Source organism: Lissotriton vulgaris, chromosome 2_2 (assembly GCF_964263255.1).
Source record: "Lissotriton vulgaris chromosome 2_2, aLisVul1.2, whole genome shotgun sequence".
Classification (NCBI taxonomy): domain Eukaryota; kingdom Metazoa; phylum Chordata; class Amphibia; order Caudata; family Salamandridae; genus Lissotriton; species Lissotriton vulgaris.
The window spans coordinates 53,691,603-53,715,998 of NC_141688.1; the positions used below are offsets into that span (position 1 = coordinate 53,691,603).

Here is a 24,396-nt window from a genome sequence, read left to right on the forward strand (position 1 = left end):
CTCCATCTTTGCTCAATACAACACTGCGCTTACTGCCTTGTGTGATATATGTCAAGTACAGGTTTCCCCACAGGTCCTCCATACGCTTAGGAGACAGTTCTCCTCTCTAAGCTTGAAGCTGTGCTCTTGTTGATACCCATCCTCCATCCACAGTAAACATGAGCCATGGAATCACTGCCCACTTGATCCACACATACCCTATGCATAGTGGAATTGCTATTAAACTTTGCCCGCTTGCATGTCACTATCACTTTAGTTGTTTTATTATCAGTTAACATAATCTGTCACAGTAACAGTCCTCAAACACCCCCCACAAGCAGGGCAAGGGCATACTTTGGCCATACCAAGATCACCATGTCATAGACGAACACTAATACAGGAATCCCTACACCATGCACACCTCAGGATTATACACTTTAGCCTGAGGCCCAGACATTTATGTGAAGGTAGACTCCTCTTTGTAAATCACTAGCCAACAAAGAGAGCCCGCATGCACTACTAAACCTTCCATACCGCATCACCGTTATGGACTCTCTGAAAATGCCCTACATGGCTTTCACCAAGGAAGAGGCCATGATTCCCAAGTACTTTTTGTGTGCTTTCAGTTCATTCATTCATGCGTGTGCCATGTTCTCTGTAGCGGACTACTGGTTGTGCAAGAGAACCGAAGAAACAGTTATTGGCGTGGATGTAGTGGCTAAATGGCCATCACATCTTCGGAGAGGAGACTGGAGTTACTGTGAAGAAAACGAAGAGAAGGTGGCAAAGAATCAAAGATGGACTACAAAAGTTGGAAAGGAGAAAGAGCAAGAGGATGTGAAGGATAAGGAATGGGTGATTAAATAAAAGATGAAGCATAAATAGGGTAAGATTTACACTAAAGAAAGGAAAGAGAAGGAGATGGAGCACGGGAAGGGTAAATAGAAGGCTAAAATGGGAGGGGAAAGTAAAATGGAAGGGGAACGGAATAGAAGAATATATGTGTGTGAGAAAGAATAGAAGAGAAAAAAAATCAAGGGAAAAAGGAAGACAGTGATGAAGGACAGGTGTGATTGAAAACAGAGGTCAGAATAAGATTAAGAGGGGTAGGAATAGGTAGGAGAATGATATCAGAAAGGAAAAAGAAAATAAAGAAAAAGAAACAGTTTTTGTGAGAGGCAAAATTGAAGAGAAAAAAGAGGAAGCAATTAAGACAGTGAAGGTGAAAGATGTAAATAAAAACAGAGGTGGAGAAGTGCAGGTGAAGGAAGAGCGTGATTATGACATTCAAGAATCGACGGTAGAGAGACAAAGAAAAGAAACAAAGAGAAGAGAAAGAGGTAAAGAGAAAGAAATGGTGAGTAGTTTATCGCGTCCTTGCTGTAGAGTGAGTATGTCGGATGTTTCCATGCCAGTACTAGAGGGTGAAATGTGAACTTGGGGCATCATGATTCTTTTTTTTTTCCTCCAAGTGGTTGTTCTGCACACAGCCCACTGGGGTGGAGAGTAGCGTGATTGGCCAGGAAGATCACAGTATGTGGGCGAGACATCAAATCACACAAAGGCCTAAAATTTCGTACGGTGCGAATGAGTGTTGTAATGAAAGTAGGAAGAGGCAAAGGTTGAAACATATAGGAAAAGAAAATGTATAAGAGTAAGAGGTAGAAAGTGAGAAAAAACAGTGGTGACAAATTAAGCCATGGCAAAAAATCTAGTTGTTTGTAAAGAGAGAGGGGTGGGACCAGGAGCCAATATTTAAGCAGGTCCTGCACACGTGGCTCCGGGAAGAACGTGTCATCGAGAGAGAGTGCAGTTCCTAAAGTGAGGATGGAAGGGGAAAAGACAGGTCTTTTTCCATGTTGCCCTCTCACACCCCGAATGGTAGCATGCCTTATCATTGGGCCTTGCTCCTCGTCGGGCCTGCGCTGCAATGCCAGATGTGCTCACCGTAAAGGGGGTTCTTTGGTAGATATCTTTTTAGAAGAAGCCGTAGGGTGCGTGTGGGTAAGGGGACAGTGGAGGTTTGTGTGCATGTGAAGTGAGATCTAAAATAAGTCAGGGTCAGTCCTATTCTCAAAAAAACTTTAATGACTTAGGTAGATCCTGCTTAAATAAAATGAAATGGACGCCCTATGGGAATGTGATGTTCCTAACCGGCAGTCACTAAGGTGGGGTCGACATGTTTCATGCCCAGTTATTCCTAAAGAATCGTATGGCACTTCATCAGGACCTATGTGAAAGTGTAGTGCACACCTAATAAGAGGGTCCAATAAATTTTGAAGGTAGCCTGGTGCGGACCCTGGTAGTCCAGACCTGTCTTTTCCCCTCCCCATTCCATCCTCACTTTAGGAACTGCACTCTCTCTCATTGACAAAAAAAATCTAGTTGACCATACACAAACAGGATTCCATTGAAGCATCAAACATTTAGAAAGCAAGAAGCAAAGAGAAACAAAAAAAGCGGAAGAGAGTGGGAGGAAAACATTACATATGACAAGTGTGAGGCAGAAAGACAAAAGGAAGAGAAATACTGAGGCGAGAAAAAGGGCAAATAATGAGGGAGGGGAGAGAGGACAGAAATAGGAATCAGCTGGAGAAGGAATGAGTGAATAAATGGACGAAAAGCAGAATAGTGCAACATACTGAAAAAAATGGAGTGGCAGAGCAAGAAAAGTAGTATGAAAATTGGAGGAAGGGAAAGCAGCAGAGGTATAAGAGCAGGAAGAGCATGATAAAAAGCCAGAACAAGATGTGTGCCGTGCTTCTGGTCACATGAGACTACATGCTTAAATCCAACTTTAAACAAAAGACAGGCTGCAGTGGAGCCCCTGCAGAAGCACTACAATGTAGCACACATGCAATGGTATGACAGACACACCCAGGAAATGACGTAGGACAGGCCTTGCATGTCTGTACTCCTGAGGAAGGCAGCAGGAGAGGCGAGCTTACCTCGATACGTCGGAGAGGAGTCGGTCAGGAAAGGCAGCGGATTCGGATCCAGGACCAGCCTGCAGACAGAGCAGAACAGCACCCCAAAGACAGCAGCTGCGCCCGCTTTCTGCCCATCCTGGCCCAGGAAGTTCACAGGGCTGGGAGGGACATTACAAAGAGAGGTGTCAGGAGACATGAGATCATCCCAAGTCCAGGCAGACTTTACTAGTCCTCCCACCTATCACTGGCCGTGGAAGCCCCATTCACACGGTCTCTTTCTTTAATAAATTGATTTTTTGATCTGCCACAAGGAAAACAAAATAGTTCACTCTGAATGGACATAGTGATCTGAACTGAACTCGGGGACATGTCAATGATTTAGACAGCTCATCACAAATGAATAAAGGAAATAATAACTTGAGTAGAGAAACTGGTTGTTAATTGGATGCATTTGCTCCATACAACATTAACAATTGATGTAGAAAGCAGGGTAAAGGAACGAAACAAAGAAGAGAAGCCAATAGCAAGGGCAGACAAAGGTGGGTCAAGCATGAATGGTACCAGAAGAGCTACTTTTAGTTGTGTATTTCTCAAACACAAATTACGTTCTGTATCGATTGATTCCATCTTCCCAATGTTATTAAACCTCCCAATTCAAGCTCCTAGTAAGCTTTCTCTAGACTTGTGTGGCTTTAAAGACCATCTGCCCATCCCTCGTTTGATGGTTGCTTGGCTGATTTCCAGTTCCACAGAATTTCCAGACAAGCTCTTTCCTTCTCTCAGAAACCATTGCCTATGATCCCATGGTAATGTAAATAGTGCCCTGTGCTTATAGAGATCAAGTATCATCAGGTTTGGGTAAGTTAGAACAGGTCTAAGATCAGTAGGCATTCCTCATTCCTGGTGAAAGTGCAGCACACTACAACAGGGTGTTGTGGGGAGCTAGGAGAGGGGGGGCAGGGCAGGTGGGAGGAGTTTCACCAGACAGTGGCATAGCAACCTCAAGGTATTGTTTTAAGCCAGTGATGACGGTAGAGACTTGCGCTATGTTGAGTGCGCAAGTAACCAGACGTGGAACAAGAATTAGGTGCAAGTCTTCTATTGTCATTGTAAAGTGGGGCTTATCAAACCGGTTTCCTTTTATTAACACTGGTTTAACAATGTTGCTGCCCAACTAATTTACATTTTCAACATACACTTTTTCATCATTGTTGACTTATTAATGCCTCGCATGGCACACCGGGCGACCTAATCACAGCCTTCTACTAGCCCCGCGGGGTCGACGCCCACCAGTTTGAGGTCCCTCGTTCTATAGGTAGCACATTTCATTTGTAACACCACTGCAGCCACTTAGTCTCCGGGCTGCAATTGTAGAGGATGCTGGGTAACTCCAAGTTACGCGAAGGTGCACAAACAGTAGAAGGAAGAGACTTGACATGACTTTCTATACCTCAGTAATCCAGGGACGCGGTTGAACCAGCCTCTGCAGAGCCTCCGGCGCTTCACCAGAAGGGAGAGAGCGAGCAGCACAACCAGCTGGAGAAGAAACAAAGAGGAGAAGAATGTCAAGCCATGGGAGTTTGGGGAGATCCTGGCGGAATGGGGCAAATATGAACTTGGGCTGCCTCTGCACTGCTGTGCTGGGAAACCATCTGCGACCGGCACTGTCCTCTATTGTCTACGTCCATTTGGTGCCATATGGTTTGGCGTGCCGGTGTGTGCTGTGTGGTAAGCTATGCATGGGTGCGTCTCCAAGTGTGATGTGAGTTGTAGTAGATTTGGGTGTGCTGAGTAAGGAGTGTGTGTGCATGCATGTGTGCGGAGTAGGATGCACAAGAGGCAGGCAAGCCATCCCACCCCCTTTCTGTTGCAGTGGTGCATGTCCACTCTTCTGCCCAGTTGACAACATAAGTTATTAAGCCATTTATGCTCCATGATTCACCTCTTCACTTTCTAAAATAAAGGTTCCCAGACATCTCACTCCCACATGCCATCTTATCATTTGTGTCAGCCCTCAAGAGCTAAAGCCCACACTGGTGGTAAATGTGTGCTATACAAATACTGTTAGCATAATAGCATATGCCACACACAATCATGTAACATTCTTTAACATCTCTATTGGGCATCTGATGGGTCAAGTTTTTAATCCACAGACTTCAGGACAAATGCTTTATGTCGAAAATGAATGAAATTGTGCCTTTTCTCTTCACTATGTAAAGCAATAACTTAATGAGGGTGTTGGTGGAGGGGTGCAAAGACATCCCCAGGTTGGTCACCAACCCATCCACGTGATCCTCTAATCGGTCTTAATGGCCCACATCCCAAAAGCTTTCCAGCTGTTGCTAGATAATTATGCATCCTTCTTGAGAGAGCTGGATCTTATAGTCAACCTTGCCAAGTGTTTTGTAATGACATGTGGACCATCTGCCCCAAGAAATAGATGCTTAAGTATCCAAGGTGTTGATCTGAAACATATGCATAGCTTCTCATACTTGGGAGCAATTTTAAATGTGGCTTGTACCTGGAAATAGCAGGTTAATATGAGGAACGATCAATACACCAAGGCCACTACTGCTACTTTTCAGCCAAATTGTCGATGAAGCCCTTGTTGCAGGATTCTTCGTGCCACGTGCATCTCAGTGGCTACTTATGGGGCCGGGCTATGGGGATATGCTAATGTAGCAAAGTTTACTCTATCTGAAAAAGCCTGTCTGAAAATGCTGCTCCCCCCCGAGTTGTTTGACTGCCAAATATGTCATGGCAAATTAAGATTGCCTAATTTAGAAAACCGGAGTAAAGCACATTTTCCTATGGCATCGGGTATGGACTAAGCCCGAGGCACAACTGAATATATCAATAATGGAGGACTGAATCACTCCACCTTGGGTAGAGTTATACTGCGAATTAAGAATATCAAAAACGAATGTTATAAAACTGAGAGATCGTATTATTTTGATCACCCAGAATCCCTGTCGCAGGTGAGCAGGACCGAAATTAAACATCTGTGTCTTCAATGCTTTGAAGTAGAAAGAAATGTAACCATTAGGAATTAAATATCCTACATTGCGTATTTAGAACTATCACCTGGGATTGGATTGCAGCCCTATTTGACAGAAATCACAAATAGTCAGCAAATATATATTCTGACTTGATTTATACTAAATATTATATTTTATGTGGTGACCTTCCCACATAGCAATGATTGGCCTAGAACATTAGATGCGTGTCTTTGTAACAATCATTAACCTCGAGGAATTTTACACTTTATCTTTGTTTGTTGCTTTTATACAGGTCCCAGAAGGTCTTGTATTAAACCTCTTTTAAAGGACTAGAATTTTAGACAATATAAATTGGTACTGAAGTTTTTAAAACAATCATTCGAAGTTTGCGCCAGTGTTGCAGCATATATTTGACACACATAGGAACTCATAAATTTGCTGGTGCTGATAATGTGTGAGGTGACTTGGTTTTTAAATGTTTTAATTAATATTGCACATATGTATACTTGATTGACTAGTTGATATTCCCATCATTTGAAATTGTGAAGAGACCATGTTTTCATGGTTTTCTCGGATATTGTATATATGGATATTTGATTGTCTATTTTGCTGTGTCTGTTTTATGATATGTGCATGCCTTTTTTTGGGTGCTTTTTTGACTTTGAAATATATTACTGAGTTTATCAAATAGTTCTGAGGTGGAGAAGTGTGGCTCACTGGTTAGAGGAGGCAGACCTGGAAGCAGAGGTCAGCCCGGGACCAGGGTTCAATTCCCGGCTCGGCGGGGTCTTGAGTCCTAAAATGTCCATGGACTCCACAAATCTCGCTCTGGTGCCTACTCTATTCATGGGTTCACACTCTGCGACTCTGGGCAATAGCTTGCTTAATCTCTACAACGGCCCCTCGCGGCGGGATGCCTGGCTTACACCTTGCGGATACCCTGCTGGGGTGATCTCACAGGGGAATACCAGGACGGGTTCCCTAAGCAAGCGCTTAGAAACCGCTGGGTGATTTGCGCTATATAAATTCCTGTACATTTACATTTACATTGAAGACTGCCTCTAAATTAAGTCCACTCTATGGGTCAGCCGGCCGTGGTGAACATAGTAACAGAGCTAGAAGGAAAAGGTCTCTCTGGTGAGTGGATGAACCTCAAAAACAAAACTGTCCACTTGTGCTACTGTAGCACTCAGGAGTTACTAAGGTACATAAAAAAACATAGGAACCCGGGCCTTCAGTTCTGTGAGGTAAATGCAGGGCCAGACTGGCCATTGCCCCACTGCAGCTGTTGCTACGTGGGCTGCCATAACCAGCTCATGAAGGTGTCCCCTTCGGACAGTCTAGTCATTGCCCCCTGCAGTGTGAAACTAGTTTGTACTTTTGTCAGGGTTGATTTTGGTTTCTAGTCCGGCCCTAGGCAAAAATTCACTGAAAAAAGGACTAGCCCAAACAGGGAGCCGATATAGCTTTACTGGGTATTTACACAAGTCCATCGCTCAAATTAATTTCATATTTCCCTATACTAATTCACGCACCACTAATCCTTTTGGGGTTTTGCAGTAGTGTGCTACTCACCGAAAAGGGCTTTGATGCCACGTCAGGAGTAGTAATAGCTATATAAATGCAATTACAAAAACAGGTAAAGGGGCCCTGGAGTCAGTGGGAAATTGTTCTATGTATGATGGAGATTACAAAAGCCGAATGACAGAAGTGAGCAGAGAAAATCGTGCAGTGAATGTATATGTGAGTAGAGGCCTGAGCAGGTGCACGAGTGACTGCCTGAATACATATGGGAAGCAGGAAGTATAAAAAAGAGAGTCTTGGACTGAACATGTATATCAGTGAATTTTGGAATAAGCTGGTGCATGGTGATGAGTGAGATTAAAAAGGGAACGAAGACCTCAAATGTCCACATAAGTAAGTGATTGGAGAGATGATCAGGCAAAACATGAATGAGGAGCCACACGAGGGAGTGAGGTACTGTGCAAGTGCATGTGTAGGCAGACGCTCAGCATGTATAAGTTAAGGTTATCACAAGGATGAGTGAACTGGGACATGAGTAAGTGGGTGAGTGAGTGTGTGAATTAACAGCTGATGCACCCTGTACTTTCCACTATTTTCTTGATAATCTCACCCAGAGCCAGTGATTAGTTTGTGCTGGTGTTTGATAGAGCTCGGCACCGGCACTAATTTCTAAACACTGTCAGGTATTTATCCACCACATTGTGGCACTGTGTGTCTATTATTTTAGTAGAAATCAATGGACCGTTTAACGATTTAATATACTTCCTAAAAACTGATAACACTAGCACATGGTTTCTGCTTTTACTAGCATTTGGCAGCAGGGGTGGGTGGTGCCAGCTACAGTAAACTCCTGAGAAATACTCAGCGCCCTGGCACTGTTCTTTATTTTTACAAATTAAGCACAGCTCAGAGCCATCCAGTGATTCTAGACATGCTCTCTAGATTGCTTACCGAGAGGGGAGCCAGGATGAGGTGGTACAGCTGATCAGAGACAGTGGGATCGCATGGCAGGATGATTCTGAAAAGACACAGGAAACAACAAGAAGGCATTCAGAGAAATACATGCAAAAAGTTGACACAAAACCCAACAGAACACAAAATGCAGCATTTCAATCAGTGCACTGTACCCTCGAGGCTCTGTAGAAGGGATAACAGCAGAGACTCTTCAGAGGAATCAAATAGAGGGGACACAGTGGAGAAGGACCTATTTTAGAAAGACCTAAAATATGACTTTCTAAAGGAAATAACTTGCAGAGAGTAATGCAGGGCTGCAATGGTGGGGCTTTAAGACCCAAGACCACATCAGAGAGTCCTGCATCATAGGGAAGAAAAGGTGCTGAAAGGAGTGGACGTTAGTGGGATGCTTTCGGATATGAGACTGCAGGAGACCGTGAAGAAATATAAACAACTTTACAACAAATGGCAAAAGTGGTAAAAATGGAATAAGGTGCATTTTCAATCAGTGCAATCTATGCATATATTCTAACCCTTATACGTGACGTAAACATTGAACCCTAAATGTACATATGTGTAGGAAAGTTAAGGATTGAATTAATGGGTTGAGATAAACTCTTTGCCATTCTACCATTTTAGGGTCCTATTTGGACACCTGTGTATGCCCATCAGATGCGGCCCAGGCTTCTTGGACAGTTTCCAATACAAACTGGATTATCAAGATGCCAGCTTCGTGAATTTGAGATGCACTTGCTTGTGAGTCAATAAGGAGTTTGAATATATATGGGGAACACAAGAAGGGACGCAAGGGCAATGAAAACTATCTACCATCTCCAATATGCTCTAGCTGTATGGAGAGGCCAATGACTGAATGGGCATACGGAATGAGAAATATTACTCTTCCTAAATTTAACCAATGTATTGAGCGGTCAAGAAGAATGAGGGAACCCAGGAATTATAAGAACACCTCCTTCTCACGAGTCTCAGCCAAGCCAAGAATCCCACAGAGAAGATGCCCTTTATCATTCGGTGGGACGGTATGTCAGAATCCAGGGACTTATGAGCATTGGACCTAAATACAATCTTATAATGTAAGGTGAACCTATGTTAGGAACCAACTATGGGACCAGAGAAGACTCTTGTAGACTACACAAGATGGCTCTGGAGACTGGACTCCCTCTCACACTTCGTAGTGGTCTCATTTCAGCAGGGAGCAGTCAGATACTTCTGCATGGAAACTATGTGGAGATACAGGCAAGGAAAGGATTGGGCAGGGAGAAGAAGAAAGGGAAGAGACTGGGCGAAAAAGGTGAATTCAAGGGAAAAGATTAAGAGGAAGGGGGAGGGAAAAGGGGAAAGGAGAAAGAAACAAGAAAGGGTAAAGAATAAGGGGAAATGTGAAAAGGAGCAGATGAAGAGGAACAGGAAAGAAGGGAGAGTAATGGTGGAGTAAAGGAAGAGGGAGAGGGAGAAGGGAGCTGGCGAAAGAGAAGTAGTGAAGGGGAAATAGCAAGGAGGAAGGGAATAGTATGGAAAACAGTCAGAGAAAAGGGAAATAAAGGAGTAGGGAAAGATGAATAGTGAATGAATAGGAGGAAGCAGGTAAAGGAAAGAGGGCAGATGGAAGATGGTGCTCTAAGGGCAGAGGGAAGGAAGTGTCTATTATTATTTTGCGATCGGTGAAATGGCATTTTGCCACATGCTGGACCTTGCACAGTGAAATATTTTGCCGCTTACTGGGGCAATGTGAAAATGGGGTGCCTGTGACAGTGTCACTCTATCCGCCATTGATTCAGGCGTTACCCTCGAACCAGCCCTGAAAATGGAAGAAGGTTAGGGTGGTGCTACCGTATAGCAAGCAACTGGGCCAAGAAAACACCTTCTCACCTCCTTCCAGCGGGACCAAACACCTACTGTCGACACCTTAGGAAAGAAGAGGGTAGAGGAGGAAATACAACAGGGCATGCACGGGTGCCCTGGGGGCCAGTCGGACTCACTCGTGCGCGGGCTGCGTGGGCGCGGGGGGCTCGTCCAGGTACCAGTCGTCGAAGTTTTGCTCCTCTCCGTCGCTCCAGGTCCCGGGTTCCGATCCGTCCACAGACATGGTGCCCGCTGCTGGTCAACGGGGATGGCACCTCGCGGCCCTCCTGGACTGCGCTCGACGTCAGATCTCCAGCCGTGGGGACTGCCAGGGCACGGGTGGGCGCCCCTCCGGGTCTCTCTTCAGGGGGCAGCCGTCCCTACAGCCTGCGGAGAGAAGCAGAGAGAGTGAAGAGAGTGCCACGGCGGAAGGGACAGTCTTATCCGAGGATTACCGGCCCTGTGGTATTTCTTAATTGGGGCCTTGCCGCCCCGAGACGCTGAGCTAGGTCAGGCGGGACGGTGCGGCCTTTGTTCGGCCTTAAGCAGGGATTTCGCCAAACACTGCGGAGATCAGGGGTGCAAGGCCGTGTGCCACTTCGCTTGTGACACCCTCACGTGTAGGGGGCGGGAGACTGTCCCGCAAGGGGCAGCGGGGTCGGCCGAGGTGACTCAGAGCTGTGAGGCGTCCAGTGGCTGCACCGACAGGCTGAGCTGCAGGCCAGGCAGAGGTGCATGGACAGACCCAAAGGGGAAAGGAGTACTGAAAGAAGTAAAGAGCACGGGCCGCCATGAGCAAAGTACATCAGCAGAGCTGGGTTGAGGCAGGGGGTGTTGTAATTTAGGCTGGAGGTGCATCTGTGGAGCTGGGCACGGGATCTGGGAGCTAACACAGGAGGGAGTGATCTAACTCAGACCGAGGTGCACCGCCCCATGCGCCGTGGCCTCAGTGTGTTAGGAGCAGGAATGGATTCGTGACGTGCTTTGGGAGAGCCTTGTGCAAGAGAGGTTCAGCATTGTGTTGAGTGTGCAAGAGGTGCTGCACCTATAACACCGAGGCGCGCTGGAAAGGCACGTCTAGGGTTTACTTTATTGGTTTATTAATTTACTTTGTAATTGAGTTGCACCACAACGATGTGGCCTATGGCAGAGCGCTGCAATGTGTTGATTGGTGTGATCAGTGTTTAATGGCAGGTGGCGGAGTGCGGGGGAAAATTCAGTAAGAAATTCAAGACCTGGTCGATCCCCCAGGGACCTGTGCACCAAGCATAGTCACCGAGCCCAGGGCCAGCACTCCCTGGCACAGGGAAGCCTTCGGGTAGCCATGCGCCCTACAAATGCAAAACAGAAGGGGTACATTAGCGGGGCTGTCTGTGGCCCCCCTCTTGTAAAGGAATACAATAATTGAAGGCACGACCCAGCAAGGGGTCCCCTCTGTGCAGGGTCGGAATGGGTGCTCAGGAGCCCCTTTATGGAGCTGGGCGTGTGCATAGGGCGCAGCACAGGGGGAAGCTCTGGATCTACAGGCGGTGGAGGAGCATCGACAGAACAAAGAATATAGGGCTAGAAGGGCTGGGGATGCTACAGGTCAGGACTGAGGCGCATGGATGCACCTCAGTGAATGCCCAGTCCTGGGAGTCCAGTCAGTGTCAAGCAAGGCTGAGGTGCATCATTCGAGCTGCACTGGAACCTATGGTGGTCAACATTGGGGCACATCTGTAGGCTTGTGCGGACTCCACACTACTGGCATCATTGCAGTCAGAGGCAGCAGGGCAACACTGTGCACACCTTAGGTTGTACCTCGGTAATAGAACAGCGATCTGGGCGGTGTGTCAGGGTTCGGGCGCATCAGCAGTGTTTAATTTATGATTTTCATCATCCGACGTTGATGCAGAGTGAGAGAGAAAAGAAAATATCAAAAGAAGTAGGAGAGAAAGATAGAAAAAACGGGGACAAAGGGAGAAAGCAGGGACGGGAAGTGTAGGGGGATCAAAGAAAGAGGCAGGAGCTGAAATCAAGACTAGGCAGCCGGGACATTCAGCCATCACTTCATTGGGCATCACCCGCTGCTGCATACTGAGAAAACGCATTTTTATTATTTATCAATTTATAATAATAAACAGAGGCTCAGTGACATTAATACCGAGCACCAGGGGGAGGTCTTGAGGTCATTGGTGACTGGCATCTTGGTGGCAGAGCAAGGTATGGGTAGAAGGTGGCAAGTGAACTGGAAGAGCTAGAAGATCTTTGCTAAGCAAACTAGTGCAGGGTAGCTAGAGGCTCATGGCTAGAAGCTCATGGACTACATACAGCGTGTGCAATGATGACCTGCCCTTGCCAGGGCACCCAAGTCTTCAGAGTCACGTGGGCAGTGAAGAGGATTGGCAGGAGGGCTGATGCTTCAGAGGCACCATCATTGGTGGTGGTGGCTTTGGAGGTGGAGGAACCTGTTTTGTATGACAGAAAACCTGTTGACAAGAAATTTGTGGCTAATGGCGTCAAACGTAGCTGGGCAGTCCAGTACTATCCGTGCATGCCTGGCCTTAGTCAGATGCAAGGACCTGCTCCTCCCTTGATGTTTAATGAAGTCGTTTCTGGCCGGCTCTGCAGTCTTCAGAGATGAGATTGAAGGTGATGTTGGAGGACACAAAAGAGGTATATTGGCAGACTTCTGTAGGTAAACTTGATTAAGCAAGCATTGGCAAACTCAATAGGTCACACCTAGGTGAGAGCTATTTATTGGCTATGTCAATGTGTTTTAGCCATTATGCACACCAGTGTGAATGTTGTTCAGCATGGCTAAAAGTTTGTTGTGTGGAGAGGGTGGGGTAGATTGGAGTGCGGTAGAGTGGAATGGGGTAGATTGGCGTAGAGTGGAGTGGATTTGGGTAGATTGGAGTGGGCAAGTTGGGTAGATTGCCGTGATAGACTGAAGGTGGGAGATTGAATTGGGGTAGATTGGGTGGGGTGGGATAGATTGGAGTGGAATACATTTTGGTAGATTAGAGTGGAGTAGATAGGGGCAGGGTATATTGGGGTAGAGTGGAGTGGAATATATTGGGGAAAAGTGGATTGGCAAAGAGTGGAGTGGGGTAGGATAGAGTGGAGTTGGGTAGAGTGAAGTGGGGTAGATTGGTTGGATTATAGTAGGGTAAAATGGAATGCAGTGGTGGTAGATTGGGGTAGTTTGGGGTGGGGTTGATTGGAGTAGAGTGGGGTACAGTAAGGAAGCGGGGTAGATTGGAAAGATTGGGATGGGTGGAGTAGATTGCAGTTGGTAGAATGGGGTAGATTGAGGTAGATTGAATTAGATTGGTGTAGAGTAGGGTAGATTAGAGTGAAGTGGAGTATACTGGAGTGTAGTAGCTTGGGGTAGATTGGAGTGGGGAAGTGGGTAGATTGAATAGGTCTAGATTAGGGTAAAGTGGGGTAGATTGGAGTGGGGTACATTAGAGTGGGGTAGAGTGGAGTGGGATGTATTGGGGTGGAGTTGAGTGGGGTAGATTGGGAGAGTGGAGTGCAGTGGCTTGGGGTAGATTGAAGTGGAGTGGCTTTATTGGAGTGGGGTTGTGTAGATCGGAGTGGAGAGGAGTAGATTGGAATGGAGTGGGTAGATTGGAGAGGGACAGGTTGGGTGGATTATGGCATGGTAGACTGGAGTGAAGTGGGGTAGACTGGAGTGAAACAAACAAACGTGGGGTAGTTTGGAATGGAGTAGATTGAAGTGGGGTAGAGTGGAGTAGATTAGAGTGGAGTTGGATAGAGTGGTGTGGGGTAGAATGGGGTGTGGTAGATGAGAATGGGGTATATTGGAGTGGGTTAGGCTGGAGTGGGGTAGGTTGGAGTGGCGTAGATTGGATTGGAGTGAGTAGATTGGGTTAGGGTGGGGTCGATTGGGTTGATTGGGGTGGAATATATTGGAGTGAAGTAGATGGAAGTAGATTGGGGTTTATTGGAGTAGGGTAGATTGGAGTGGGTAAGATTGGATGGGGTAGACTGGAATAGGTTAGTTTGTCGTGGAGTAGGGCATAGTAGATTGGAGTGGGTGGATTTGGGTGGAATGTGTTAGATTGGATTGGAGTGAGGATCAGTTTGGGTGGCATGCGGTAGAGTGAAGGGGAGTGAGGTACATTTGTTTGAGTGGATTGGGGTGTGGTAGATTGAGGTAGAGTGGAGTAGATTGGAGTGGAGTGGAGTGGGGTTGGATAGATTGGAGCAGAGTCAAGAGTGGAGTGAGAAAAATTGGGAAAGAGTGGACTGGGGTAGATTAGGGTAGAGTCGAGTGGGATATAGGGTGGGTTAGAGTAGGGTACATTGGAATGGAATGGAGTAGACTGGAGTAGGTGAAATGGGAGTGGGGTAGGTTGAAGAGGGATGATTGGATTGGGGTAGTTTGGAGCAGGGTACATTGGAGTGGAGTAGGGTAGACCAGAGTGGAGTGGGTTCGATTGGAGTGGGGTAGATTGGGGGGGTTGATTACAGTAGGGTGGGGTACATTTTAGCGGGGTGGGTGGAGTAGGTTGGAGTGGGGTACACTGGGTAGAATGGTGCAGATTGGAGTGGAGTAGAGTGGAGAAGATAAGGCTATATTGGAGTGGGGTAGATTGGAGTAGGGCAGATAGGGGTGAAATGGGATGGGGTAGGCTGGAGTGGGGTGGAATAGGTTAGATTTGAGTGGAGTGTTGTAGATTGGAGTGGGGTATATTGAAGTGAGGTAGAATGTATTGGAGTGGGGTAGAATGTAGTGGAGTGGGGTAGGTCAGAGTGGAGAGGAGTTGGGTAGATTGCAGTGGAGTTTGGAGTAGGGTGAATTGGAATAGAGTTGGGTTAATTGGACTGGGATGGAATGGAATGGAGTAATAATAATAATAATTATAATGACCTTGAATTTGTAAAGCACACAGCTACCTCCAAAGGGGGTTCCCGGTGCTGGGGGCCCTCTGGACGATTAAGCAAGCTATTACCCAGAGTCACAGTGGAGTGGGGTAGACTGGAGTAGAGTGGGTTGGATTTGGGGTAGATAAGGGTGGGGTGGAGTAGATTAGAGTGGGGTGATGTGGAGTAGATTCCAGTGGGGTAGGGTAGATCTGGGTTAGATTGAGTGGAGTGGGGTAGATTGGGGTAATGTGGAATTTGACTAAAAAACTCCCTTTTCCCCTGGTGTCCCATCATGCACCCTATCCACCCTAACATCGACCAGGCAAGCCGATTCTCCTACTTCAAGCGCAAATCCTGTTATACCCCCTCTTGCCTGCTCTTTTTCTCATAATACTAGCACATGCAAAGAATGATGACCAGCTACCATGTATCCTTTGGGTTTTCGTCCCGTTGATATTTTCCTTTAGACCAGAACGGAGTCAGTCGGATGGGTGACTCGAAAACCCCCCCTTCCCTAACTCTGTCACCGAACGAGCAGCTCTCGCTCGTCAATGATCTCCCAGTTTGCGAGGACAGCCACGGGTTGGGTTAACAACCAAGGGAAAACCTAATCAAGCGCACGAGACAGCCGCGAAGAAGAATAGTTTACTACAGCCCATTCTCCCTCTTCCCCGCTGCACACACATACCATTGTGAGACATCACCGCCCTTGTGTACGTAGTAAAGAACGCACAATGCCTCGTCCTCTTTACCTTTCCGACAGAAATGACCCTGTGACAATGCCTCGATTCTCTGTCCTCAGATACTAGCAACTCTGTAACTTGTTACCTCAATCACCCCGATGCAATATGTTTGTCTATGTGTAAATGCTATTCAGGTTATTCTTTAAACGAGAACAAGTATGCTATGTCTTCTGTATGACTACATCATAAAATGATTGAATCAAGTCTAAGGGAAACTCCTTCTTTCTGATTGTACTCGTATTGTATAAAAGTGCTGATATGTTTCAAGCAAAGCAGACTACTCCTGAACCCGCTTGGTGAAGGAGCTCTCCCTTAACTCGAGTTCTGGAATAAAACCCTTTCAACTCGAAGACCACCGACTCTGCTCCTCATTTTATGCATTACCATTTTCTTGGGTAAATATAGAAATTCCGAACGGCGTAAATAATTAGTTTTTTATTTACCACATTAATTGGCGCCTGAACAGGAACGCTCCCTCTTCCCTAGGCGCCGGCGATGTAAGTCGGGTCCTTGTCCCTTCCATACTTTCGACGGACTTCAAGTGCACAACAGCGGGGTGTTCCCGCTAACTCCCTCGAGACGAGGAGGAGGCAGACTGCGACTGATCATCCACACGAGGCGGTGAAGAAGATAGCGGAGCGTCCCAACCCAGAGCCCGACCAGTGAGAACGCCGAGTCCGAGGTCTTTGGAGCCCCGAATTCCTGCGCAAGCGTCAAGAGTCCGATGACCAGGTCTTCAAGTTTTGCTTCTTGGTGAGTACCACTGGGATAGTATAAAGACGGGTTCCATTTTTGGAAAACGGTAAAGACGAGTCTCATTCGTGAGACCCGGTAAGGTTACACTATACTCTAGTGTATAAAGTGTTTGTTTTTGTATATTGCAAATCTTTTAAAACCGTAATTTGTTGAGTTTAAGAATGCCTCTGTTTTCCAAATTACGTACAATAGGCACCAAAAGGAATCTATTAGAGAAACCAGTTAAAGTCTAGCCTAGAGATACACCTGGATATTTCATGTACAACAAACATGGATTGCGTGCCATATTATTTTTAGACCTTTGGGTAGACTACACCGAGAAATTAGAAATGGCGTATAGGTGGCCTGCCACAGGTACATGGGATATAGAATGCATTATGAGAGTGGAGGAAGAGTTATGGAAAAGAAAGGCGAGGCCTCACAGACAGAAGCCATTGAGTTATGGCGTAAGGAAGCGCATAGGAGGGCCCAGAAAGAACTAGGGAAAGTCGAGAAAAGTAAGAGAATGTCGGAGCAGGCTAAAGAAAAGCAATTACAGGAAGAAGAGAAAGTCGAGAAAGTTCTAGCTGAACAGGTAGAGAGAGAGAGAAGCGCCCTTGTTACTGGTATTTATCCCATTTTGTCGGAAGAAATTGTAGAGGAACACCCCAAGTCCCCAGTGAAAGTAATTCCCACTGTTCCCGACAATTTCCTCCCTGCCTATCTGTCCGAACCACCCCCCGCTTATGTAAACATGCCTAGAACACGCCCGTCTACATGTGCTCCTGAACTAGTAGCCGGTGGTTCTACCTCTGATTTAGGAGTGTCCGGGAACGGGGCTGAGGATAAAGACGATGTCCCGCCTCTTGAGTGTCCTTATGATCCCGAACCCGGTAGTGGCCCAATGACCACGATATCAGAGAGATTAAGACTAGCCCTGGGTCAACTCTAAAAGGTCCCTGATATAACGAAGCATTTGGATAGAGTTTACGAATTCATACGGACAGGGGAAGGTCCGGATACTCCGGTCCAGGTCATGAAAAACAGAAAAGTTCCCATCAGAGGACTGCTCCTGCGGTTCATCATAAATTGTCTGATCCGGGAACTAGACCCGGGTAATGGAAGCGTAGACTCTGAGTTAATAGACCTTAGTGATCGGATACACAGAGGAGCACACGATCTGGGACATCAGATCGACAAAATAACTAAAAGATTGGTTAAGAAAATTGTCACTATTCACTCTGAGAAAGTCACACAAGAGGACGACTCAGAGGAAGAGGAGGGTCCGACACTAGATAGAATGAATTTCCTGGGTGTAGCGCAACATTGTCCTGGTCCCAAGTGGCGAACCCCGCGAATGTCGCAGAGAATTAAAAGATTAGATCCTTCTTCGGAAGATCTTTTTCAGTCCACGGAAAGAGCCCTAGATGAATGGATGGACAATGAGCCTCCCCTTACCCAACAAGAAAAAGAATTGGCCCGGTCTGCCACCCATTGGATATCACAGCATCGGGTATACGGCCCAGATATAGTAGCGCAAATGTTTCTGGCTCTTCCCCGAACAGAACAACGACTAGCAGGTATTTATATGGTCCAACACCTGGCTACCTTATACGAGAATAACTCCCACCGACCAGACAAGCTATACAAATTGTTACAGGAAGTAGTGACAGATAGATGGAGGTCTCGGGGACCGGAATTGATCAACACCATTCTGGACCTGCGCCTCCGTTTCCTCCTACTTACCTTAGCTTCATCAGATCATGAACCTTACAGTATAGGCCAATATCCTTTACGAGAAGTCCACCCCATACCTCAGCCAGATGGTACACTGCAACGAATACATGTGTACACTCCCCTAACCAAGTTAGAGATATTGGAAATGAACACCAGGCTTACCTGGCTTACCTGCCAACGGGCATTGCCGTGAGGGGAACGGCGGGAAAAGCGACAGCGGAGGCACACGCCGGGAGGCGAGGGAGGCGTCCCGAGAGACCGGACCACACTCCCCAGCATTCCCTCCGCCTGCAGCGCGCCCGTGACGCGCAGTGAGCGCCGGAGGCGCCGGATAAAGGCTGACCCCCCGGGAGCCCAGTGGAGGAACACCAGGCTTACCTGACTTACCTGCCAACGGGCATTGCCGTGAGGGGAACGGCGGGAAAAAGCGACAGCGGAGGCACACGCCGGGAGGCGAGGGAGGCGTCCCAAGAGACCGGACCACACTCCCCAGCATTCCCTCCGCCTGCAGCGCGCCCGTGACGCGCAGTGAGCGCCGGAGGCGCCGGATAAAGGCTGACACCCCCTCTCGCCCCGCGAGTCGCGCGCGGGAGCGACCGGGAGAAGCCCGGGACAAGGGCGGGGCCGTCTGTGGCCGTCAGGGGCCAGAAGAGGCCGGGCCGGGCCTCCCCCCTTGGCACGAACTGTGAGTACCATTGTAGGACATCCCGTGGAAAAGTCACCTGTTACCCCTTGTATTTTTAACCTAAGTTTTAAGGATACTGTCATAAAAATCCCAGAAATGTCAGTCCAAAGTACATTGCCGGATAACTACTTACTGAAAGTGGTGTCTAAAATCAACAGCGACAGGAGGAAGTCATTGGGAAAAAGTACTATTGTAGATCCTCCTTTGACTTTGTCCGCCGACGCAAATAATCATGTAAACCTTGTAAATTTTAATAATACTGTTAACGAGATGGTCTCCCCTGTGGAACTCGATAATAGCACTATCAGTATTAATGTCGAAGCGACTAAGGCCTTAGACCAGTCAATAATGGGGGAAGAAGACCAAGGTAATAATGGTGAGGGGACACCTCAGCAATCTGGGAGGGCTTCTAAATTTATGCGCGCTTGTAGAAAACCAATCCCCAAGCGAGGTAGCCATATCTCTAGAAGGAAAAAAGATACGACCCAACTGGAACATACTGATGACTTAGTAACCCCGAACCTAGATAAATATGTTTCCTTGAAGCCTGATCAAATTGACTCACTAACGAGTGCAATTCTTAGTAAACTTAGTATGGTGGTAGAGCCATTGTTAACTAAGATAGGAGATCTCCAGGAGGAAGTAGTCAGGTTAAGGGGCTTGGTGGATAAGCATGCAAACAACTTGGAAAAATCCTTAGCTGACATTAAAAAGTCAACCGGTCCTGTTACTGCTCCCACCAGGGATAAGGAACAGCCACAAGCCTCTACTAGTGCCCCTCCCACTATTACCAGGAAACACTCCTCCAAAGATCAGCCGAAACCACAGAAACCACCACCCACATCGTCCCAGGAGGGAGGAAGATCCTCAAATCCATCTAACCATGGGGTCACAGGTAATCCACCGGGTGTTAAATCATCAGCCCCCATGCAAGCCCCTACGCAAGTATCAGCACCTACGGTGATAGTCCCAACCGATACAATGGGAGGATTTAATGGGGAGCCCACTAGGATCTGTAGACGCCCTGTTGATCTACCACCCGACTGTGTACCTTACGTGGTGGTTTTAACTAATGTCCCCATTCTCACTCAGCCCTCAAGTGAATATGAGACACCTGATTCTTTGAGAAATAAAACCATTTCCTGGCTAAACCGTCATTGTGGCTATCCAGTCGGCTATGCTGACCAAATTATCTCCATCAGAAGAGTAAATTGGATAGGTAACACCAAAAAAAATCGGTGGGGGGGACTGCGTGATAATAAACTTCAAGCACCCACAACATGTGGCAACGGTTTTGCTTAGAGCGGCCTCAATTACGCAGTCGGAGACTGAAGTAGTTGCTAGGCCGTTGGGTTATTTTTATAACCACCTCGGTGGGCAACCCCCATCTAATTATAAGGAGAAGGCTCCGAGCAATCCCACCTATACTCATATGGTAAATAGACCATTGATGCCTAACTTCTTCTTTGGCCCACAACATGGTCCATTCCTTCCATCGCTGCATATGGGGAATCCTATGTTTGGGGGGAATGCCCCCTTAATGCACACCCCCAACCCATTTGTACCATTTGGCAACACCCCTCTGTATGATAACGGAATGGTATACCAGGTCCCTACCCAGAACAGGTTTCAGTCCCTGAGTCACCTAGATCAGAACGATTGACATGAGATTGAACTCCCTAGAGATCTAGAGTTTAGTACTCCTAATGAAGAGGCCGTTTTGTTAACCGAGGAAAGGGGTAATGTATGTTTGAACTGTACGTTGAATGGGGGAGACACCCTAAACTTTGTATCTAACATATAGCTTTTTAATATAGAGAATATCATGCCCATATCTAGTGTTGAACTGCCAAATGCTAGCAAAGAAAGAGAGTATATAACTTGTCATATTGCTAGCTGGAATATTGCGGGAATTGTGGCCAAGGAGGATGCCTTAGGCTGGATTGATTTCGTGCATTTGTTTGACATCCTGTGTTTTCAGGAAACATGGAGTAAAAAATTCAAAGGCATTGAGGGGTATGTGTCTTATGAGCTCCCAGCACTGCCCTCATCTCATGGTAGAGCCAAAGGCGGTTTGTTGGTGTTAATTTCTGTCAAATTACCCATCCTTGTGAAAAAATTTGTTAATGTGGGGGTGCATTCGCAAATCCTATGGCTTACACAAGAATCTGGCAGAAACATTCTATTGATAAATTTCTATAATAATGTATTTGACAACACTAGACATTTAGCAATTAATGAATTAGATACGGCAGTGAATAATTTCGTGAGGAATTTTAACAATGTATTTGAATTTATTTTTGTGGGGGATTTTAATGTACCCGTGTGCCCATTATCCACCCAGAAAGTTTGCGGTGTGTATAACCGACAGGGGGAAGCTGAAGTCCATTTCCCCCATCACACCTACGGGGAAACTTTGAATAATTTTATGATTCATTATGACTTGGAAATCATGGATAATGCTAAAAATGACATGGGTGGAAATATTCCAACTTTTAAAGGAAGGGGCTCTAATACCGTTATTGATTTTATATGCATGTCATCAACTATTGCCCCGTTATGCCCGATGCCCAATGTGATAAATATTATGTTGAGTGACCATAACTGTTTGACTACTGAATTAACCTTTTGGGAAAAAAATCATGTCTGTGAAAATGGTATTATCAATAATATTGAACCTCATAGACAGAATGGTTATAGACTGAGGTGGAAAGGAGAAAAAGCCGCTATAACATCGGATTCAATTATATCTAGTTGTCTGATAGATATCACGGCTATTTTAGAACGTGAAGACACCTTGTCCGAAAGTATTGATCACTTTAACAATATTAATTCCATTATTAACAAAAAGTTTACTAAGAAGGCGGGGTCTAAAGCAAGGTGTCCAAGGGGCTGGTTTGATCATGCTTGTACTAATGCCCGGAAAGAACTTAAAGAGGCCCTTGCAGCTAAACCAAGGGACAAAGTTTTGGTGGTCCAACTTAGACAGGGATTTAATACGACCCTGAAACGTAGAAAAGCTGAATTACAGCAAGAGGCCTGGGATAATCTTACCCAAGCAGCGGACACGAATAATTGTACCCTGTTCTGGTCCACGGTGAACAGCCCATTCCTAAAAGATGACAAGGTTCCTGAACTCACTTCTAACGTGAGCATGGATTCATGGATCCAACATTTTTCTAATATCTTTGATTCTAGTAATTTAATAGATACCAATGGGGATAGATGGCCCATCCTTGCCTTAGATATAACCATTTGTGAAACTATGGCTAGTGTAAGAGCTAGCAAAGGAGGTAAGGCCCAGGGGCCAGATGGCGTTCCCATAGACGTGTACAAGACTGCCCCAGATATTTGGGGCCCATTGCTTACCAAAATTTTTAATACAGCTATATGTGGTAATATACAGTCTACATGGGAAGAGTCAATAATCATCCCTATTTTCAAGAAAGGAGATCGGGGGGATGCAAAAAATTATAGGCCTATTTCCTTATTGGATTCATCAGTTAAAATTATGAGTAGGGTCCTCCTTGTAAGATTAGAAGAGTGGGCAGAATCTAACGAGATTTTAAGTAACTGCCAGTTTGGCTTTAGAAAAGGCCGTGGTACTATAGAACAGTGTCTGAATTTAGAGCTATTGGTGGGAAAATATACCCAGGCAAAAAACGGGTCGCTCTACCTTTGTTTCGCCGACCTTAGTAGTGCCTTTGATCTGGTAGACCACGCAATACTATGGGCCAAATTATTGGAAATGGGTGCCCCAGAAGGAATTATATATTTCTTAGCCCGATCGTATGAAAAACTTCGCACCAGTGTCCGCTATGGACCCAACGGGGAATGTACCACTAAGTTTGGGATAGGAAGGGGCATCAGACAGGGGTGCGTTCTTGCGCCCCTGCTTTTTACCCTTTTTATTAATGAGGTCGAATCTGCCCTGCAGGCAGTCGCTGCAGATGCCCCTAGAGTTAATAACTTTAACATACCAGTATTACTCTATGCGGATGACGCAGTGTTACTGTCTAGGACACCCTTGGGCCTCCAACGCTTAATGGATCGTTTTGTATCCTTTATTAAGAATAGGAAACTGGTGATTAATAAGGCTAAGACTTATGTAATGGAATGCTGTTCTGGAAAAGATAAAAGAAAAGGGAAAACACACTATGTTATTGATGGTGAACCAGTGAAAAAAGTTGATAACTTTTGTTATTTGGGAATTACCTTTTCTAATAATGGGAGCTGGGCTACGGAACATAAGGTGGTCAGAACTAAGATGATCAGGAGTGCCAATGGGGTCTTTCTGTTTGCCAAGAAACTGGGGAATAGACGTATTAAAGACATGTTAAATATTTACCAAGCAAAATGTCTCTCTGCTGCCCTTTACGGGGCAGGAGTTTGGGGGGTGTCATCTGCCAAGAGCTTACAGGTAGAGGAGAGCCTCTTCCTGAAAAAGCTCCTATGCTTACCCAAGTCTACTTCCAATTCCTTGGTTCACAATGAAACAGGGATCCAAGCCCTAAATGATTTGATCATGCTAAGGCCCATACTACTGTGGCGCTCGATCTGGCTCAGTGATGGTACCACACTGAATAGAGCAATTATTAAGGACTGTCTTTTACTGGACCAACACGTGAAGATCCCCTGGATCAAATACATTATTGATTGTGTACAAAATTTATTTGGAATCAATGTGTTAATGGACCCCTATAGGCTATTGGAAATCCCCAAATCTGATGTGAAAACAATATTTTTAAATCATTGTAATGAAAGGCATCTCTTAGAGGATTCTAAATTAACTACTTGTGTACTATACAATAGCATGAATGAATTTACTGGTTTTAGACCATATCTATCACAGGTGACAAGAACCTCGCACCAGTTTGTACTGACCAGAATGAGGATGGGCATAGTACATTATCTGGTTGCGTGCCCTAACATTAAAATGCACCCTATTGGTCCCTGTAAATGTGACAATAAGACCGAACAAAGCACTAAGCACTTTTTGTTAACATGTGATTTGTACATTGAGTTACGGAAATTCTACTTGAAGCCATTATTCATTAGATTTGGAGTGAGAGACATTACAGAGGCTATGAAATTGATTTTTAACCTGAACCACCCGGACATTTGCTTTTTTACTGCATCTTTTTTACTCAAAGCGATTAGCGCCAGGAAAAGTATGTGTTTTTAAAAATGTATGTACATTTTAAATATTTATTCCATCCCCCTCTGGATATTCTGTAATATGTGTACTTCTTTTTTCTTTGATCGATAATGCATTTATATTGTCTGTAACCGATAATTCAATATTTTTATATCTTGTGTTTTCTTCTATGAAATTGTATGAAATGTCTGTATTATTTGTGCTTTTATGGACA

General features: G+C 45.8%; 1 protein-coding gene across 2 annotated transcripts in view; it reads right to left on the reverse strand.

The window, feature by feature from the left end:
* The window catches only part of STRA6 (signaling receptor and transporter of retinol STRA6), a 391,743-nt gene that overhangs the window by 224,007 nt on the left and 143,340 nt on the right, over positions 1-24,396 (reverse strand). Inside the window, exons 3-6 of one of the 2 annotated variants that reach the window (XM_086959276.1) lie at positions 10,384-10,633; positions 8,384-8,450; positions 4,360-4,445; positions 2,928-3,067 (exon numbers count right to left, since the gene is read on the reverse strand). In XM_086959276.1, the coding sequence (XP_086815402.1) occupies positions 2,928-3,067; positions 4,360-4,445; positions 8,384-8,450; positions 10,384-10,490 (400 nt within the window). In that variant the 5' untranslated portion in view covers positions 10,491-10,633. The remainder of the gene's footprint in view (positions 1-2,927; positions 3,068-4,359; positions 4,446-8,383; positions 8,451-10,383; positions 10,634-24,396) is intronic. The other variant, XM_086959278.1, reaches the window with a different exon arrangement.